This window comes from Cryptomeria japonica, chromosome 3 (genome assembly GCF_030272615.1).
Source record: "Cryptomeria japonica chromosome 3, Sugi_1.0, whole genome shotgun sequence".
NCBI lineage: Eukaryota > Viridiplantae > Streptophyta > Pinopsida > Cupressales > Cupressaceae > Cryptomeria > Cryptomeria japonica.
In genome coordinates, this window is record NC_081407.1 from 406,500,518 (window position 1) to 406,519,288 (window position 18,771).

Below are 18,771 nucleotides of genomic sequence, written 5' to 3' on the forward strand. Positions count from 1 at the left end.
AAGGGGTGAACCCCTTTTATAGGCCCCAAAATGAAAATGGACGACCTAGATTACAATAAGATCAACAGCTAAGATTTGCTCATGCAAAACCCTAATTATAGGGTTTGACCAAGAATGACCATATGTGATGCCAAGTAGTGAGCATGGTCATAAATAAGGAATCATGCCCATTTGCATTTAATAACCCATCACTCCTAAATTTGGCATCCACCTTGCATTAAATGACCCACTAATCCATCAAAGAGCACACTATGCATTAAATGACCCATCACCCCATCATGCATTTAATAGATTCTCATCTAAAATAGGACGGCCATTATCTCTCTACTTGACGGCTAATGCGATGAATCTAGTCATGACGACCTCGAGCTCTCCTATGGAGACACTTGGCGTAGTCTCCAACTTGTATTCCAACATGGCAGTATCTTTTTCACACTTGGGGAAAAACTTCTCCCACCTTGGCACAATCTCCTGAGCCCTACGCATTATGCTTGAGAACAATTAAACATTCTCTAGATGTTCCTTTGAGAAGGATTCCATAAAGAAGAATTCATGCAGCCTGTCCTTCAAGTTGTCCACTGTCAGCTCCTCGTTAGTTAGCCTTTTAGCAAACAATGCTTCGACGATATTGAGGATTTCCTCCTGAATTTTCTTGACTGTTGTCCTCAATAGAGCTGATTCCATATTAGATATTTTGAAGAATTCCTTCCTAGTACTTACTGCATAGAACCACCAAGGGAAGTCATATGCTTCATTTTCCCTGATGACCTCTCCATTTATTAATGCTTGCCAAGGAATCTCCATTAGCCTCAAGACGTGGAATAGTCAAGTCTTGATAAATGTGTGTATCCTCCCATGAATTGTCCATGCTTTCTAATCTGCCAAGGATAGCCAGGATCCTCCAATAGCACTGAGCCAAATCTTCAATGAAAATTTGCAAGTTGTCTACCCATTCCTTAGAACATTGAGCAATTTTCCTTGTTTCTTCAAGCCCATCCATTGATTCTTTCGGAAGAGAAGAGGGAGGAACAAAAGTCTGATCTTCCTCTCTGAATGGACGCGTTAAGCATCACACATACTCACATAAGGCTTTGTTCTCACTCTTTAACTTTCTATTTTTCTCTTCCACTTTCTTCATTCACTCCTTCAATGCTAGGGAAGATTCATCAAATTCTTTTATCACTTGTGCCTTGGTAGCACACCCCAGGTCAATTGTTGTAACATCATACTCATCTGGAGTGATCTCGTTTTTGTCCTTGTCCACCCTGGGCATAGCCACATGCAAAGTCCTGGATCCTATTTATCTCTCGTAACCATAGAGAATTTCTTCACCAACTTCTTTGTTGGCTTGTTTATCCTGCTCAGAAATTCCTCAATCTCAAGTGTAGGACCCATTTCTTCCTCTGGCTCTTTCCTCATTCTCTCTTTCAACCAATCTAGAGTGGCTACCTACTGATCCTATATCTCAAGTTGATCATGTTCCTATGTTACTTTTTCAAAGGGTCCTAAATCTCCCATTGTTGTTTCTCTAAAACATTCCTGAACATGTTGTTTTGTCCTTGGAGGAAGTTCTTGTTTTTCGTTTCTTTGTAGAACATGCCTTCGGAAAGCACTGGCACTATAAGTATATCCTGTGCCTGCAAAATGTCTTGGACTTCATCTTGGAGCTGACTTCCTGAAACTTCTCCTGTGAAGATATCGACTTCATGCACACTTGAGGAGTTGTCAAATGATTACGTCTCTTCTAACCTTTGTCTCTTTTGTTGCGGTTCCTTCCTCGGAACCTCTTGCACGCTTGAGGAGCTGTCAAATGATTACGTCTCTTCTAACCTTTGTCTCTTTTGTTGCGGTTCCTCCCTCAGAACCTCTTGCCTTTTTCTTGTCTTCGAATTCCCGGGGACACTTTTCTCCTTTCTACGATTTGTCCTTTCCCGAGGAATTGCTTCTTCTTTGACCTAAGCACTCGATGATCCTTCGATGACTTCATCTTGGGATTCCAAGTTTCCCATCAAATTGTAAGTCAGGTGGGTGTTGATTGCCTTCAACTTATTGATATGATGTTCAACCTAGTGCCTTGTGAATTTCAAAAGTGACCGGCTAAAGATATCTAGATCATCAATTTCTAGTTCTAACCAGTTCGGGGTTTGGATACGTTTATCCTTTTCTTTTTCATAATCCAAGTGAATGGTATTCACATCCTCTTCTATCTCGTCTGGCACTTAGATGATTTCACATATTCTTATCAACTTAAGAGGCAATCTAGAAAACATCCCTTTCTTGATCTCAAAATAATTCTTGGCATTAGCCCAATAGTCCTCTAGGTACATCCTATGCCTATGCCTTATGCCAGCCACCATTCTTATCTTATCATACGGATTGATATCCGATCTTGCAGTGTGAGGTGCGAGGTGGTAGAATAGTAGTTCATCCGCTGACTTCCCATTGCTACCAATGATGGGCACAATTCATCATAATCTCCCATGACAATTCTTAAATTCCAGCCCAATCTTCTTCTTCTTTTGAATCTTGTCATAGGCAGTCAACTATCTTCTTACTTCCAACAACACCACTTTATCTATTGAATATCTTAAGAGCCTATAGGGTGGGGAAGAGAATCATTGGAACCTGATATAAGTAAATTTTGGAAACTGAATGTACCAAGCCCCATACTTCTTTACCAACTTCCTCGCTTCTTGTGAACACCTCCTTGTAAAGATCTAGCAATATGCATGGTGAAGGTGTCACTTGCTTTCTTGAAAGTAGTGTTGTACAAGTGCAACTGTGGATAGCACTCGTAGACTTTCAACTGTCCTAGACTGCATCCCATGGGTCCTTTCCTTGACAATCCGTTGAACTTGCCCATTCTAGCCAACATATAGATAATATATGAGCTCATGTAGAAGGATTGGGACTGCTTCAAATTCCTCAACTGCTCGTTCGGGTTGTTGCTAATTATTCTCGCCCAATCTACCATCTTTATGGTATCCATTACTTCCTCAATGAAGTAAAACATCCAAGACTCAGATGTAAGCTTGTGGACATCACTCATCATCAACACAAGATCACCATATTCTTGTTTGAAGTCCACATTGGTGTGCTGCTTGGGAATCTTTGAATGGTGTGGCTTCAGCTTCTGCATCCACAATCTGTTGACGATTCCAACGCATCTTTCTATGCCGGAATCATAAATCAAAGTCGCTCTTTCCTTGGTCTTGAACATCATGGATTGGAATGTGGGGATTCCAAAAGCTTCACCAATGGCCTCAACAGTGAGATTCGCTAAGAGTCTACTATCAAGCACCATAATTGCTCTTCTCTCAACGTCATAATGTTTTGCACATTCCATGATCAGCTCCGAGCACTGGATCACAAGAGGAAAGTCGACACCTGCTACAATTCTGCTTCTAACCATCTTTTTGGCAGTAGTTGATGGAGGATGTATGTCCTGACCAAATATTCTCCTTCTGAATTCTTCCAACTTGAATGTTCCCAAGTTCGTTGACTTTTCTCCATTTTGAAATAATCTTCGTTTCCGGAAGGAATCCTCTCTTTTCATTCTTGATCTATGTCTGTCGAGAAGTGTTCACCACCTTGCTGGATTCTACCATTCCTACAAAACAGAATAATTAACATTAAATTCAAGATAAGGGAATTTTAGAAATCCACCAAGGGAAGAATTCCACGTTGCCAATTCCAGACTTGAAATAAATAAAACCTCTGAAAATAAGAACTTCTGGATAAAAATCACGCCCTAGTTGTTCTTCACTTTTGCTCTTGCTTCAATTTCTCCCAAAATGCGATGTGAAGAATGAAATCCCAAGCCATGTTTAAATAGGAATTCGTCCACCAAGTTGCTAAGTTGGCATCAAGATAATTTTAGTAACTACATTAATTTATTCCAATCACACTTCATGTTTCCATAATGAGGGGGAGATGACTTGTCGTTCCGATGGACCCCGCTCATCATTCTTGTCTTCAAAAATAGGAACTTCCATAATGTCCTGAGTTATGCTTCATTAATGCGGAATATTTCATTTTGCATGTTACCAAATTGCCTTTAACAAGATTCTTTCTATCTTGGGCGCATGTGGGATATCCTGGAAGATTTCCTTGCCTTAGAAGAGATTTCAATGATCTTTTCCATTTTTGAGGAATCCATGAGCGCATATCAATCCTAAAGGAGGATTTGTCAACACTTAGCCAATTTTATCATTTCTTCCTTTCCTGGAGGTGGGTGCATCTTGAACCTAGGGACGGAATTTTCTTTTCTTCATGAAATTCTGCCATTTCCATGTCATGAGAATGCCCAGGCGCATTCAGTCTTGAAGAAAGAATTCTCTGACAACCATTTTTTCCATTTTCCAAGAATTTTATCCTGCTTGGGGTCCAGAGGAGAAATTTTTTCCAAAACACAACCAATTTTTCATGAATTCAAACACTACTTGCATACATGGGCGCATTTGAACCCTGGTGGAGGAATTTCGCTTGTGAGGAAAAATCCTCCTACATTGTGGATTTGCACCCTAGGAGCCTGCCTGGGCGCACATTGGGGGTCAAGGAGGAATTTCCTCCTCAAGGCAAAATCCTCCCTACCTTGGGATTTGTGCCCAAGACAAGGGTCTGGGGACATTTGAGGCCTAGTGAAGGATTTTCTTAAAAGTGGAAAAATCCTTCACCCCTTGTGATTTGCACCCCAAGAAGGTATCTAAATGCGTTTTGGTCATGGAGGAATTTGGAAATTTTGAAGAATCCTTCTTTCCTTGGGAATTGTGCTCAAGGAGGCTAACTGAGCACTCTGGAGGCTTGGTGAAGGATTTCACATTTTTGGAATAATTTTCATCATTGGAAAATGTGCCCAAGATGGATTTCTACGTTCCTTGTTCATTTCGAGAAGCATTTCCACACTTGGACAAAATTTGATCAATTGCCCACTCTTCAACTTTTTTTGGATTTAGAACTAGATATTCAAGAACATTCTGCAGTCAGTGTTGTGCCAGTTGCCAGAGATAGACTTTCCAAAAATAGACTTACTAGAAATAGTAAGTTATTCCAAACACCAAATTAGGGCAAACCAAGACACAGTGGCACTTACTAAAACTAAACATTGCTAAAAATAATAAGTTTTTTAAATGCAAAATTAGGCCAATCCGAGCCGCAGTGAAACTTACTAAAAATTGTAAGTCGTCAAAATTTGCTCAAATTTCACTAGTAGCTTCCTTGAAGAATTCTCTTTTCACTGCTTCGCTCAGATTTCACAATGCCCTAGGCTACTGACCTTATTTCTAAGTCTGGAGGATAAAAACCCTAAAATAGACAATACATGCTTCCAGACAACCAAATTTCACTAAAACACTTCCAGAATTAGCCCAAATTCACCAAAACACTTGCAAACCTGAGGAGATCAAAGAAACTATTGCCAGACTACCCAAAAGACCAAGTGGACAAAAATGTAGGGGGTCCCCATTAGAATGGGGTGATGTGTGATTAGGTCACAACACTTACCAAGACCATACTCAACTCATCTTGGATTGATATTAAAAATTAACTAATGTAATTTGTTTTTCAGTTTCTTCCATGCCACCAGCTTGGATGTTGAGCCTATAGAATTCCTCCATGTACTCTTTTAGCATGTTAGATAATTGTCATTGATGTCAAAGCTTGATGCATGAAAAAAGATATAAGAACCTGCTGTTTGAAAGTGCTTGTGTTAGATAAAAGGAAAGTTAGCATGTAAAAGAAGACAACAGCATGGCTAAAGCAGCAAAATTGGAAAGATAAGGTTTACAGAAAAGTTAAGATAAAAAACCAGAGTTACTTGCCTTAAATGGAAAGATATTTAAAAAAGTCAAATTAGAGAAGTTTCATGTTGGGCGCCAAGGTGGAGAAGATTTAGATAAAATAAAATCAGTTTTTACAGCTGCCAAGGAAGGAAAAAAGAGAATAATATTTGAGGATATTATAGGATAAAACGAAATCTGAGTTGTCATAAAAAGAAGGATTTGATGAGACATAAAAAGAAAGATTTGATGTGTCATAAAAAGAAAGATTTTGTCATAAAAAGAAAGATTTAACGTGACATAAAAAGAAATATTTAATGCAGATTTAAAAACAGATTTGATAAGGTTTCATGATCAGATTTGGGAATCCAAGATATTTTAGAAATCTTCCATTTTGAGAATTCAAACAGCAGTGTCATTTTTAGAAAATTTTATTCTTGAAACTCTTTAAGGATATCAATGAAAAAAAGTAAATTTTTTGTGAGATTATAAATAAAAAAGGGAAATGCAGTTTTGAGAAATAAATGTTGTTTCTGTGATTAAAAATTCATGATAGTGTGTGATGAGCAGAGCAGGAAGGACAGATTTATGAAGATTGAGCAAAGTACAAAGATGTTTTTCAAGCAAAGTTTGTTGGAGGTCGGTGCCTCATATTGAGTCGGTGCTCAAAGGGAGTTGGTGCTTCTAGTGAGTTGGAGCTCACGTTTGTAAGATCGGTGTCTTATGTGGGTTGTTGCCTACAGTTTGTAAGAAGTTAATAAAAGCAATATTTTCCCGTGGTTTTTTTCCCTTACATTTTTCCACGTAATTTCTATGTTCTTGCATGTGTTGTTTGCTTGATGGTTTTAAAGTTATATATTTACAGATTTGAAATAAGTGAACTATTCAGTCCAATGACTGAAACTTCTCTCTTAGCATAGGGATACTTCACCATTTAACTTAATACTAGCAAAGTTTACTCTCTTCAGATTTTATATTGACTCAAAATCAATATATTTTTCCATTTCTAAAATCCAGGTCTACAAGTACCTTGGTATTCAAGCTCCCATTGTAACGTAGAGTGTCCATTCCCATTCTATTTCTATGTGTGACACAGCTCTCAGGAATGGTTCATCCATGTAATCTTCCGTTCATCCTTTGTCTACTACTTCATCTTCATTCACATCTTCAACATGCACACCTCTTCTCTATGCAACCCATACTCCTTACAATCTAACCACCATTTCTCTTAACATTTCTACTATATCTTCATTTTTCCAACCTCTTGTTCTACCTCTATGACCCATGTCTTCTACTTTAACTCTCTAAAGTCACAAGATCCTCATCATACCTCCAAAAAATTTAGATCTTTCCAAGATTAACAGCTAGGATCCTCATTATATTCTGCAGAAGAACATTATCGAACTTCATATATATATAAGCATACATATTAAACAAATTCCCATACGCACCAGCAAGAATAAAGATGTTAATTAATAACAGTTCCGATCTGATCTGGACGATCCTTATGTTCAACGATCTAACCCATAGTCGATTTCCTCCACGTAGGTCTGCATAGTATCTCCAATCTGCAGAAGTAAAGAGAATTCTGCTCTTTCTGATGTGTGACTGTGGAATATATGCTTTGAATCTCCTTTGTGGATTATAGCAATAATGCTACAAGACCTGTGTCTGATCTGGCAATGGTAATATGCTAATAATTCACTTCAATCACATATAGTGATGAAGTACGATTGCTGTCTCTGATTTGTACTTGAAACACGTGCAATATCTTGGTGCTGTTTCTGATATAAACTTTGAAATATGCAACCTTTATGCCAAAGGCAATGAATGCTCGAATGAGCAGATCCGGTTAGGATGCAAATAGAAAACAAGACAAATTCCATTGATGGCTTCAAATGATTATTGATCTTGTTAAATATTTTTGGCACTGGATAGATGCATGTCTTTGGGAATGGACACATCATTCCTTTGATCGCATCTCTACAAATTGTGCTCTAACTAATAGCTGATCAAACTTGTTAATTGCTGCCCCTTGTCTAATGATTAATCACTGAATGAATAACTAATCGATTGATTAGTTAGTTGCTGATTGGATTGTTAATGGAAGGTATGTTTATTGACCCGCCAATCCTTATTCCCTCGATGATGATTGATGGCCAAATATGGTGGTCTTCTATGATCAGCGATCTTTTCCTTGTGCGACAATAATGTTATTAATGTTTGTTCTGCTTGTTAATCCATGCTTGATATAGTAAATTGTTCATGGAGGCTTCAAGATGTGTATTGCTTTATGTTGATGATGATCTAGGTTTAAGTATATGGGATCACTTGATGTTAACTCATAGACATATGGCTTAGTTGATTTGACTCAAGCCTTGAACATACAAATGGATGAGTAGCATATCTGTTTCGGACATAGTTGATCACTCGGTTTGCTTATGTCTCAAAGTGGAGTTGTTAGTGGTACCATGCTTATTCCAATATCTCCTCTTGACATGAAACAATCCGCCTTATTGTCTATCCTTTAGAAGATGCCTGATGGAAAATCGTGAAGTCCTATAAGTAAGATGATTTTTCGAGATATGATATCACTTCAACTTTGATTCACTTGATTTATTCGTATTTGTGGTCGATCACTTATATGGTTCATGAAACATCCTTTATTACGGGCTAACCGTCGGTAATGGTACAATGCTATGTACAATTGATACTTTTACTTGCTAACTAACTTGAAGTGTCATCGGCTACCCTCAAAATGGAGTATTCACACAATAATGGAAGATCCAATTATCGCAAAGTCCAATACTTGACCCTTAATATCGTGGTGCTTGTAAATGGAGATTCGTAGCAGAGGAGATCAAATCGTCTATATTAATATTTCACTTTTCACTAGGTAACTCGACGTCCTTTCGGTTTATGGTAGTCATCCGATCATAGGGAAGGGTTGTTGTTTGTCTTTAATATTAATAAGTCAGTGGTAAGCAAACTCTATTATTGTTTATTTCTATAAACAATAAATGATCAATATACGTATTATTATCACTTTTATATTCTTGGATTTATGTTTATGTTTATTATTATATATATATATTTTTTAATTTATTTCTGATTTCATTTATATGATTATAGAATTAAATATTAATTAAATAATAATATTTTATAAATAAATAAAAATTTAATAATTTCAAATAATCATTCATTAATATTTATTATATTAATTAATTATAATAATTGTTTCATTATGCTATATATAATGATCAAGGAGGGGACATGACATTACATCACCAGGATGTGGGGTTATGACAACCCTCTCACTTTAGAGGAAATCGTGAAGTCTCATAAATGACACGATTTTCTAATATTATTAAATGTTAATTAATAAATGTTTTAATTATCGTATTTATTTAATTACAATAATCCCATGTCCAAAGAGGGGTTATGACAGCTCCCGAGGTGATAGGGCAAATGTTCCTACAAGCAAATTTACATGAAGTAAAAGGAAAAGAAGTGGAAAAAAGAAGTTTCCCAAAAGGTTCCAAAACATGGGCCCAAATCAGTGACAAGGCTGCCAATAAAGGGGTAGAGGCAAATGTGCCAGCTGGCAATGGGCAAGACAGAGAGCTTAAAGAAAGGCAAGGTAGAGCAGCAAATGTAATTATTACAGGTGTGAAAGAATTTAGGAGAGATGAACATACTCTTGCTCTTGCAAGTGATTTTCTTAGAGACATGGGGGTTTGGCAAGGACAAATTTGCCAAGCATGGAGGGTGGGTAAGATATGTGAGGATAGAACTAGACCGATAAAAGTCATCATGTCAAGCGTTCGTTACAAACAAAATCTTTTAAGTAAGAAGCAGCACATGAGGGGTTCTCGCTTCTTTTTGGATGAAGATTTAACTATCAGGCAGCAAAAGGAAAGAAGAGAGGAAGTGGCGAAGGTTAGAGAAGCAAGAGATGAGGGTAGAAGAGCATGGTTTTACAAGGGTAGAGCCGTTATTGCCGATTTCGGTCCTTATTATAATTCAGCACAGCAAACTCAGAGAAAAGAAATGACAGAAAGTTCTTTAGGAGGAAGCGGAGTGAAGACTCGACTTCGACTCTTGTGGGTCAAAACAAATAGCAATCAATTTCCACCCAGGGTCTCTTAAGCGTAGTTTGTTGGAATTGTAGACGTTATCCTTTGTAGACGTTATCCTTGGAGACGTGGCCCTGGGTTAGGACCTATTGTAAAAGGCAGAGACATTATTTGTCTCATAGAGACACATGAGCATGAAGGTTGCAGGACTCGGATGTTTGAGGGATATTCGAAAATGGCAGTGTGGAATAAGGCAGCGGGAAATGGCGAGGGGCACGGGGGTATAATGGTTTTAGTAAGACAAAAAGAAGGTCATATCATTCAACTTGAAAGAGAAGATTCAAATAATCAGTTCCTTTGGCTCAAAATTTGTGAAAAAAATTGCATTAGAATTATTGCATGTTATTTTGCACCGGAAGTCTCAAAAAGTTACAAAAAAAATGGGATAGATCACAAAGACCCCTTTGCAGCCCTAAAGAAAGACATTGCAGTATATATCCAGCATGGGGAAGTCCTTCTGGTAGGTGATTTTAACGCTAGGACTGCAAGTGAACAAGCTAGCATTCTTTGTTGTTCAAAAGACAACAAAGGTTTCAACCACTTTGGAGAGGAATTGCTTAATTTGTGTAGCGCTTTTGATCTAATCATTTGCAATGGTATCAGCAGTTGGGAAAAATCTGGTAATTTCACGTGTAATACTTACAATGGGTCAAGCGTTGTGGACCATGCAATTGGCTCTCACAGTTTATGTGAGAAAATGGAGGAAATTTTGATCGGTGAGCAGCACTGGGATTTAAAGTCAGACCATAAACCAATTAACTTAAGTTTTTCTTGAGCTGAAAAACAACAACAGGGGATGAATTCTCAATGTCTTCCTCAATCTCAGTCAAAGGGCAGAATTCTTTTGACCCAAAAAAACTGTGATACCTTCAAGATAACTCTCGAGAGGCTTTTTAAGAGGGAGAAAATTTCATGTCACGAGCTACATAGTCATGAGTTAACCAATTTAATCCATAGTGCACTAGCAGAGTGCAAAAGAGTAAAAAATAAGAAATCAGATACAAATTGTTTTCCGGTCAATGCTTGGTTTGACGAAGAATGTAAAATGGCAAGGAAATCTCTGAAAGAAAAAAAAATCAGAATTAAGCATTAAAAGTTACAACCAGATTTTAAGAAGAAAAAAAGCTGATTACATGATCACAAGGAGAGAGGAGCTTATTTTCCTTGGTAAAAATAACCCCAAGTTATTTTGGAAGGCGCTTCAGCCGCAAAAGAAGCAAACAGTAAATAATATCACAGCTACTCAATGGTTTGACTACGCAAGGCAGCTTTATGAGCAGGTTTCTGAGATTGATCCCCCACCCTTGGTCAATACTGCGGCAAATTTGTTCACCATACAAGAGATAGAGATGGGAATTAAGAAATTGGGTGTTGGAAAAGCAAAAGACTTGTTTGAGCTTCAAGCTGAGTTTCTAAAATGGGGTATGAAAACTCTCGCTCCACACATTATGAAAATATTCAATGGCATCATTGAGCGTGATTTCCCTAAAGATAAGTTTTGTAAGTGCATTTGGAGATGAAGAATTTTGTGATGGATAAGTTTTGTAAGCGCATTTGGGGTAAAGGACTAGGGAGAAAGAAGCAGTATTATATCAATGAATTTGAATCCCACTTTTGACCTTCATCAAAAAGTGTACATTGGGGCTAATATTTCGTGGAAAGCTAAAATTCTTATTGCTCAACTTAGAACTAACTCTCATCAACTCCGTTCAGAAACCGAGCGTTGGAAAAGGCCAAAAGAAGTGTGGGAAGAAAGAGTGTGTATTTTTTGCACCTCCGGGGAGGTGGAAACTGAAAAACATTTAATTTTGGAATGTGATGCATTTAAGGACAGCAGGGACAGTTATATGAGTATCTTGACAGCTGGCTCTTGGTATAATTTATTTAATGAGGGGTTAGTGGAGAAGTTGGAGGTGCTCATCATCACCTTGCATAGGAAGAGATTGGAATTGCGTAAGTCAATTTGATCTGGCGGTTTGTCCCATAGGCTTTTGTTAGTCTTGTGGACGTTAAAATTCTTCTTCTTCTTCTTCTTCACAAGTTATGCTACACATTTCCAATATGAAGAGCACTTTTGGATTCAACGGTAAACAACAAATACCACATTTTTTAAGAAAACACACAAAAAAGGGATAAGGACCAAATATGCAAGTCCTAGCAACAATCAAGAACAATATTGAAAGAATGCTATGAGGAAGAACAATCAAACACAACTTTAGCTAGGAATGAGCAAACTATAAACTACATTGCCTCCAAAAAATTTCCATACAAGATAGTACTCCAAAGGATCCAAAGTCAAACAGCCAAGACAACTGTTGGTTGTCCGGCGGGTCAGCACCTCCTATGGATTCGTGACATGGCTTTCTCCCGCCTCCCGTGGTTCCTTAACTCTAACCGCACGCCCATTCACTGATAATTCAAGCTTTTGGTGTAATGGCAGTGGTGATTCCAACAAATGGTATCAGAGCGCCAGGTCACAGGTTCAAATCCTTGGAATTGCCCCCGGAATCCTCAGTAGTCGCTGAGGGGGGGATTGTTGGCCATTCGGTGGGTTAGCGCCTCCTGTGGATTTGTGACATGGCTTTCTCCCGCCTCCTGTGGATTCGTGACATGGCTTTCTCCTGCCTTCCGTGGTTCCTTAACTCTGGCCGCACGCCCATTCACTGATAGTTCAAGCTTTTGGTGTAATGGCAGCGATGATTCCAACAAACATGACACCAGAAATGGTCAAGAAAGACCTGAAAACACACATCAAAATTTAAACAAACCAAAATTTGCATGACCGTCGTTTTTAGGTAATGCAAGATTGCAAGTGACCCAGATGCTCCTACATCAAAGGTATTTAACATCCTAAAAATAATTAATCAAACCTTTTTTTAAGTATAATAACCACATTCCAATTTGAGAGAATTTAAAGTGTTTTAATATTTTGCTAGAACTATACTATGGTATTGTGATTGAATGATTGAAATTTGAGAGAATGTTAATGATTAGATGATTTAACCATCTAAATTATGTATGACATTTTATGAAACATGTGCTACTAATGTTTTGTGAGATTATGTTGTCTTGCAAGTACCAAAGGGAATGAGGTGAAAGTACACAAAGGTATGAAATAGATAAGTACCTACCTCTAGTTTTGAGTGAACTAAGGCCCCTATCCCAACCTAGGTAGCTAGGCCTTTAGTTTCCTAACCTATAGGTTTTAATCCTTGTTAAACATAAAAATTGATAGTTTTCTATTGAAACTATGTGGTAATAATTATGTTGGAACATTACATCAACCCCACACCCACCATATAACTTAAGAAAGAATATATACACACATTACCCCACCTCCACCCTACCATAAAACTCAAGAAATAATGGAATAGATTATAAATATTAAATATAAACACCCCCATTTACATGGTAATATACCATTATCAAAATAATAGCTAAATACATAGTGAAGCCTCACCCAAACTCAAATGGGTGAAGATAAATAGTCTATATCCATTTACATTGATAAGAGGCATGTTCAAGTTGGAAATGAAGTTATTAATATGAATTAGTTAGAAATTGAATTGCTTAAAAAGAAATATATCAAGTGGGTGTGGAATTTAAAAAAGCCACAAATCATGGGCTTGGGAATCTATTTTGAAATGAGTAATCTATGGTAATTAGACATGTTATTGATGTAGGGGACTCCCCTTTCACACCCAAAACACATACTTAGTTACACTAGTTGAAGGATTACTCCACCCAACATTCAAGAATAGCATAACAAAGAGAATAATTTAGGAAATTGCAAGAAATAACTTGCCTTATATTTCTCAATTGAATGAATTACAAATTCATTAATTACAAAATATTAGCCACTTAGCCTTTGCAACTCTGCAAGTTGGAGCTACAACCTTTACTCTCAAGCTCTATAAGGGACTCAACTTTACAATGATCAAACAACTAGCCCAAGCCTAGTGCAGGAGCACCTAGCTTTTAACCATTTTTGTTGATGCATTTTCCAGATTTTGGTGTGATGGTCCATATTTTGGATTAGGTGTTTGAATAATGGACTACTCAGAGGTCCACATGTGTGTTTGATAGTCATCTGAAGGGTGATAGTCACCTAGGTTGTTTGTTTTCTCAAATTTGGCCTATGAGCCCTTGTAAGCCTACAATGGCATAAATTTGCATTATGATGTAAAACGTCTTGTAAAGCCTCATTAGGGATTTAGGCATGTCATTTTAATGTTAGGGAGTCATTCTAGGAGGTTTAGTTTGAGTAGAAAGGCATAAAATGCGAAAATGCACATTTGAGCAAAAGTTGTCATTGTTGCTTGACAACTTTTTGCAACTTTTTGAGCAACTTTGCATTTTTTAGCAAATTGGTGGTTAGGCAACCGATGAAGAGTTGGTTATGACCAAAATGGCATATAAAATGCTCTGAGAATGATTGTACACGGGTTAGAATATCTTTGAGCACGTTTGAATAGAATTTGAAGACAATTTCCAGATTTCACCTTGTATTTTCTCAATTTTTGGAGCAGCAGTCCATACATAATGGATTGATCTTGCTACTGTTATTTCATGGTGGTTTTGTGGATGATATTTTATTGCTCAGGAGGTGTCTTTGTCTTTCCTTGGTGCAATTTTGAAGTGTGTTTACAAAGTTGTATTGCTCTCGGCCTAAGCAAGGGTTCAAGAGCCTAGTCATGGTTCCAACTTGAAATCCCTTGAGTTTTGCTCAATGGGCCTTGGGATTCAAGTCATGGAACCCTTGTACAATGTAAATATGTTTTGTAATGGCCTACAAGTTGTTTGGAAGCAACTTGCCATCATTTCCTAGGCGAGCTCAGTCATAGCTCGGTTAGGAAAATGATTGAAAACGTTGTATTTGCTTGCAGGGATGAACAGTTGTGAATGTGCCAAGTGTTTGGCATGCAAGTGTGATGCAGGACAGAGCCTTATTGAAGAGGTGGAGGTGTGATAGGGTGCAAAAAGCATTAAAACCTTTTGAAGAAGTCTGCTAGCTCAAAACCCCTCAAAAGTGCCATTTTTGGGATCCGTACCAAAAAGGACTGATCAGATTGTCTACCCTAGTAGATTCAAAAGTTTGTCTAAAAGGGTACTCAAATCACCAAAGGAGTTGGAAGGTTCTTTGAGAGATTTTTGCATAATTGCCCAAAAACCGGTAAGGTAGGGCTAATTGGGGCTCTAGGGCTACTAGGCCTAGAAAATAGGAGAAAGAGGGAGTGATGAGAAAATGATGAAAAACCAATTGAAGAATCATTTGATTGGAGTTGAAACACCTATAAAACACCCCCTAAAACCCCTGCAAGTACCTGTTGGAGAGTTGGATAGCATAATGGTTAGATTTACCCTTGTGAATCTCAATCATGCCTGAAGCAACTAAAGAGCACAAATTGATAGGGAGCACTCCAAGAGAGTTTGAGTGTTTGACTTGTTAAAGGACAAGTGAAGAGTGATAGGAGCCCACTAAAACATCATTCGACTACCTATTGAGCTAGGTGTGACTCTCTTTGAGAATCCCTCCCCATCAAAGCCCCAATTTATAGTACTCTTTATGCCTCTTGGAAATCCCACACCCCCTCTTGATGAACAACACGTGGCCATCAAGAACAGAAACACATAGCCGATAGATGACTCTTCCAATTCCCTAGGAGGCACCTAAGGTGGTATCTATTCAATTTTACCAAGTGGGTACCTAAAGAGGTGTTTTTTCCCATTCCTCTTTGCAACCACCAAGACGTGTATGCATGACTCTTTCCCTTCCCCAAATCCACTCCAAGGTGGAAAATTTCTTGATTTTGCATCATAAATAATAGATATATGTTCCCACACATGAAAATTACAATTGTCTTTAAACATGGGCCACAAATATTATATAATTTCAACCCCCTATGTCCACTTGGACACTTTCCTAGGTACATGGAGAACTATAGTAGCTTGCATTTAGTTTAATTTCCCTAACCTTAACTAAATTAAGAATTGACATTATTTTAGATGATGTAGGATTGCCCTACATCCTCAAATGCTCATGCATCAATTGTTCATTCAAATACAAGAAGATTTGGTAGAGTTATGGAGAGATTTTATGTTGATTATTGGATTTTTTATAGAGGATGATTTTTGGATTTTATATAGAGGTTCCTTTTTGGATTTTATAAAGAGGTTCGTTTTGTTGTGTGTGAACTTTGATGCATCTATTGTAGAGCGTGCTAGAGTCAATGTAGATGATGATGGGGCTTTTAGACCAATGTACCTAGTGGGAGTGGCGCTCCATTTTCTTGTGGTTGAAATGGTGTTGAACCAAGCGATGAGTTCATTCTAGATGCTTTTGATGAAAATTGAAGACCAATATACAATTTTTTTATTATATTTTTTCAAATTTTGTAATTGTAACGAGTTTCATTTTAATCTTGACTCTAGACTCCTAAACATATATGATATAAGATACAAATATTGAAATTTTGAACTATCAATTAACAATTGATATTATCTTTAGCACTATCATTGATCAATGATGAAGTATCATACTATCAAAGATTCTATGCAATTATTTATATATGATACATCAAAACGTAGTATATATACATATATATGAATTTTATATAGAGGTTGCTTTTTCGATTTTATATAGAGGTTGGGTATGTAGATATAATACCCAACCCTACCATAGCCAGTAACTTAGGTGTAAAGATGCAAAAAGAAAATTAATTACAAGACAAAGTGTAGTGAATAAAAAAAGAACACCAACCTATGATAAAATTTCTGCTGAAGCAAGGGCAGGTGCTATGTACTCTAGTAGCAGATCAAATAGAAAGGTTTGATTACCTCCTAAGCTTGGTTGTGAGGTCAAATCCAGGAGTACAAAACTCAACCAATATAAGATAAATTGAAAGAAATTTCCTGAGGGAAATACATAAGGTGGGTTTCATATGCCAAATTGGCATCTAGCTTGGCTGTGATCTTAAAAAAAAACATTTACCCTTTTACCTTTAATCAGGAAGCAACAATCGCAGCCAGAATAATCTTGCAAAGTTGTTTAACACTAAAGCAATTTATAAAATAATAGCAGATGCACCAATGCCATAAATCTATGGACATAAACATTAACCTATGTCATTACACTGTTCTGTGCATATATGACAAGACACAAGATGATCTACACTTTACTAAAACTTCAAATTAATCAGAAGGAGCGCAGCAATATGAATATAACACTCCAAAAGAAATTGGAATGGTGGAATGAAGGATTGAAATTATGCAGTGCAAAAGGTTTTAGTTCTGTACCTGTCTGTTACGAACGTAATCGAAATATGAAGGAACATCCGGATATCGATATATATCCTCATCACCTGTGAGAGCTTTCTGATAACAAATGATGTCCCCATCTTCAAGCTGCATGTTTAAACCAAATCATAAAAGACCCTGTAAGCTAGAAGTATTCTAAATGATGAACTAAACTGACCAAAATATACATGTGAAAGTACATATTGTCTATCGTGCCCAAAACAAGAATAGACCTGTGAAGACATAAGCTAGTACCTACAACATGGTCACTCTGATTAAAAATATTCCATAATGTTTCCAAAATAAACAAATTAATAATAAACATAAAGTAACCATTCAGAGGATAACAGCAAGGAAGAGGAAAAAACTAACCTGGCTAGCTCGAAAAGAAATTCTCTTTTCAATGATCTCACACATGACATTTGGCTCAAATTTTATTTCCTGACAATTATGACAAACACATACCAGAAATGCTACAGCATAAGGGAACCTAAAATGAGAACAACTTAGCAGCATTTAATAAGCACAAACAACTTCTTCTTAAAACAACTGTTTGAGAAAATGTGACATAATTTTTAAAGAGGCTTGCTAAAAGCAAATAATTATAATCAGATTGTATCACGCAGGACCTTTACTGATCAATCTGTCTAAATATTCCACCAGTTGCTTTTGGACTAACCTCAAAAAGTTCAATTTCCTCATTTGGTGGGAAACCAGCCATGGCATTCAATTGTGGCATTATTTCTGTAGGTTTTCCTCCAGCCTTAACAAAAAGCCTCCCAACATACCTGAGATCCACACTAATAATTAAAATATGTAACACAGAGAAAAGTTTTTCACTAAGCTTTAGAATCAAAAGTAAAGAATGTTCTAAACCATATATTGTGCCAGAAAGGAGAAAGCTAAAACTATTACCTGAGCTCTTCTTTTTCTGGATCATAAAGTTTGAAAAAAACAAGTATATCTTCCTTTGTTTTCTCAGGAGGCTGGAGGACACGGAAATCCTATAATTTATGCAATCCGCAATGAAAAAATTATTGCTTGCATTATACATCTAAGCTCTACGAATCAAACTCTACCAATTGCCTAGTCTCACACCATCTCAAACTTCCTATAAGGTTCTTTACAGGGCCCCTTTATACCATATGCTGAAAAGACACGATTAATTAATTACTAGAGAATATCTGTCTTGAATGTGATTATTATTTTACAATGACATGTATATGTATATATAAACAAGACAAATGAGAAAAAAATACCAAACCGCCATTCTTACAAAAGCAGTGTTTGCATTCTAACCATAAAAGCATAAATTGATAGAAATACCTATACATATTTTCTACTTTAATCTTGAATGTTTAAACATACAAACTTAATACCCAAGGAGCTCCAAAACATGCTCCATATTGAAAATATCAACACATGTATTCAATATAGGAGTTTACCGGACCATATTCAACTTCCATAAATAGTTTCAATTCTGCAACAGGTGCTTTATTAAAAGACTCCCTTAAGTAGCCAACCTGTAAACAAGTACAACAGTAAGGGCAAGAAATGATAAA

The 18,771-nt window shown here is 37.0% G+C and overlaps 1 protein-coding gene across 2 annotated transcripts in view; it reads right to left on the reverse strand.

Annotated features, from left to right (window-relative positions):
* The window catches only part of LOC131035079 (ubiquitin C-terminal hydrolase 12), a 225,024-nt gene that overhangs the window by 59,153 nt on the left and 147,100 nt on the right, over positions 1-18,771 (reverse strand). For both annotated transcript variants that reach the window (XM_057966706.2, XM_057966707.2), the window contains exons 16-20: positions 18,655-18,732; positions 18,125-18,213; positions 17,889-17,997; positions 17,582-17,650; positions 17,210-17,317 (exon numbers count right to left, since the gene is read on the reverse strand). In XM_057966706.2, the coding sequence (XP_057822689.2) occupies positions 17,210-17,317; positions 17,582-17,650; positions 17,889-17,997; positions 18,125-18,213; positions 18,655-18,732 (453 nt within the window). The remainder of the gene's footprint in view (positions 1-17,209; positions 17,318-17,581; positions 17,651-17,888; positions 17,998-18,124; positions 18,214-18,654; positions 18,733-18,771) is intronic.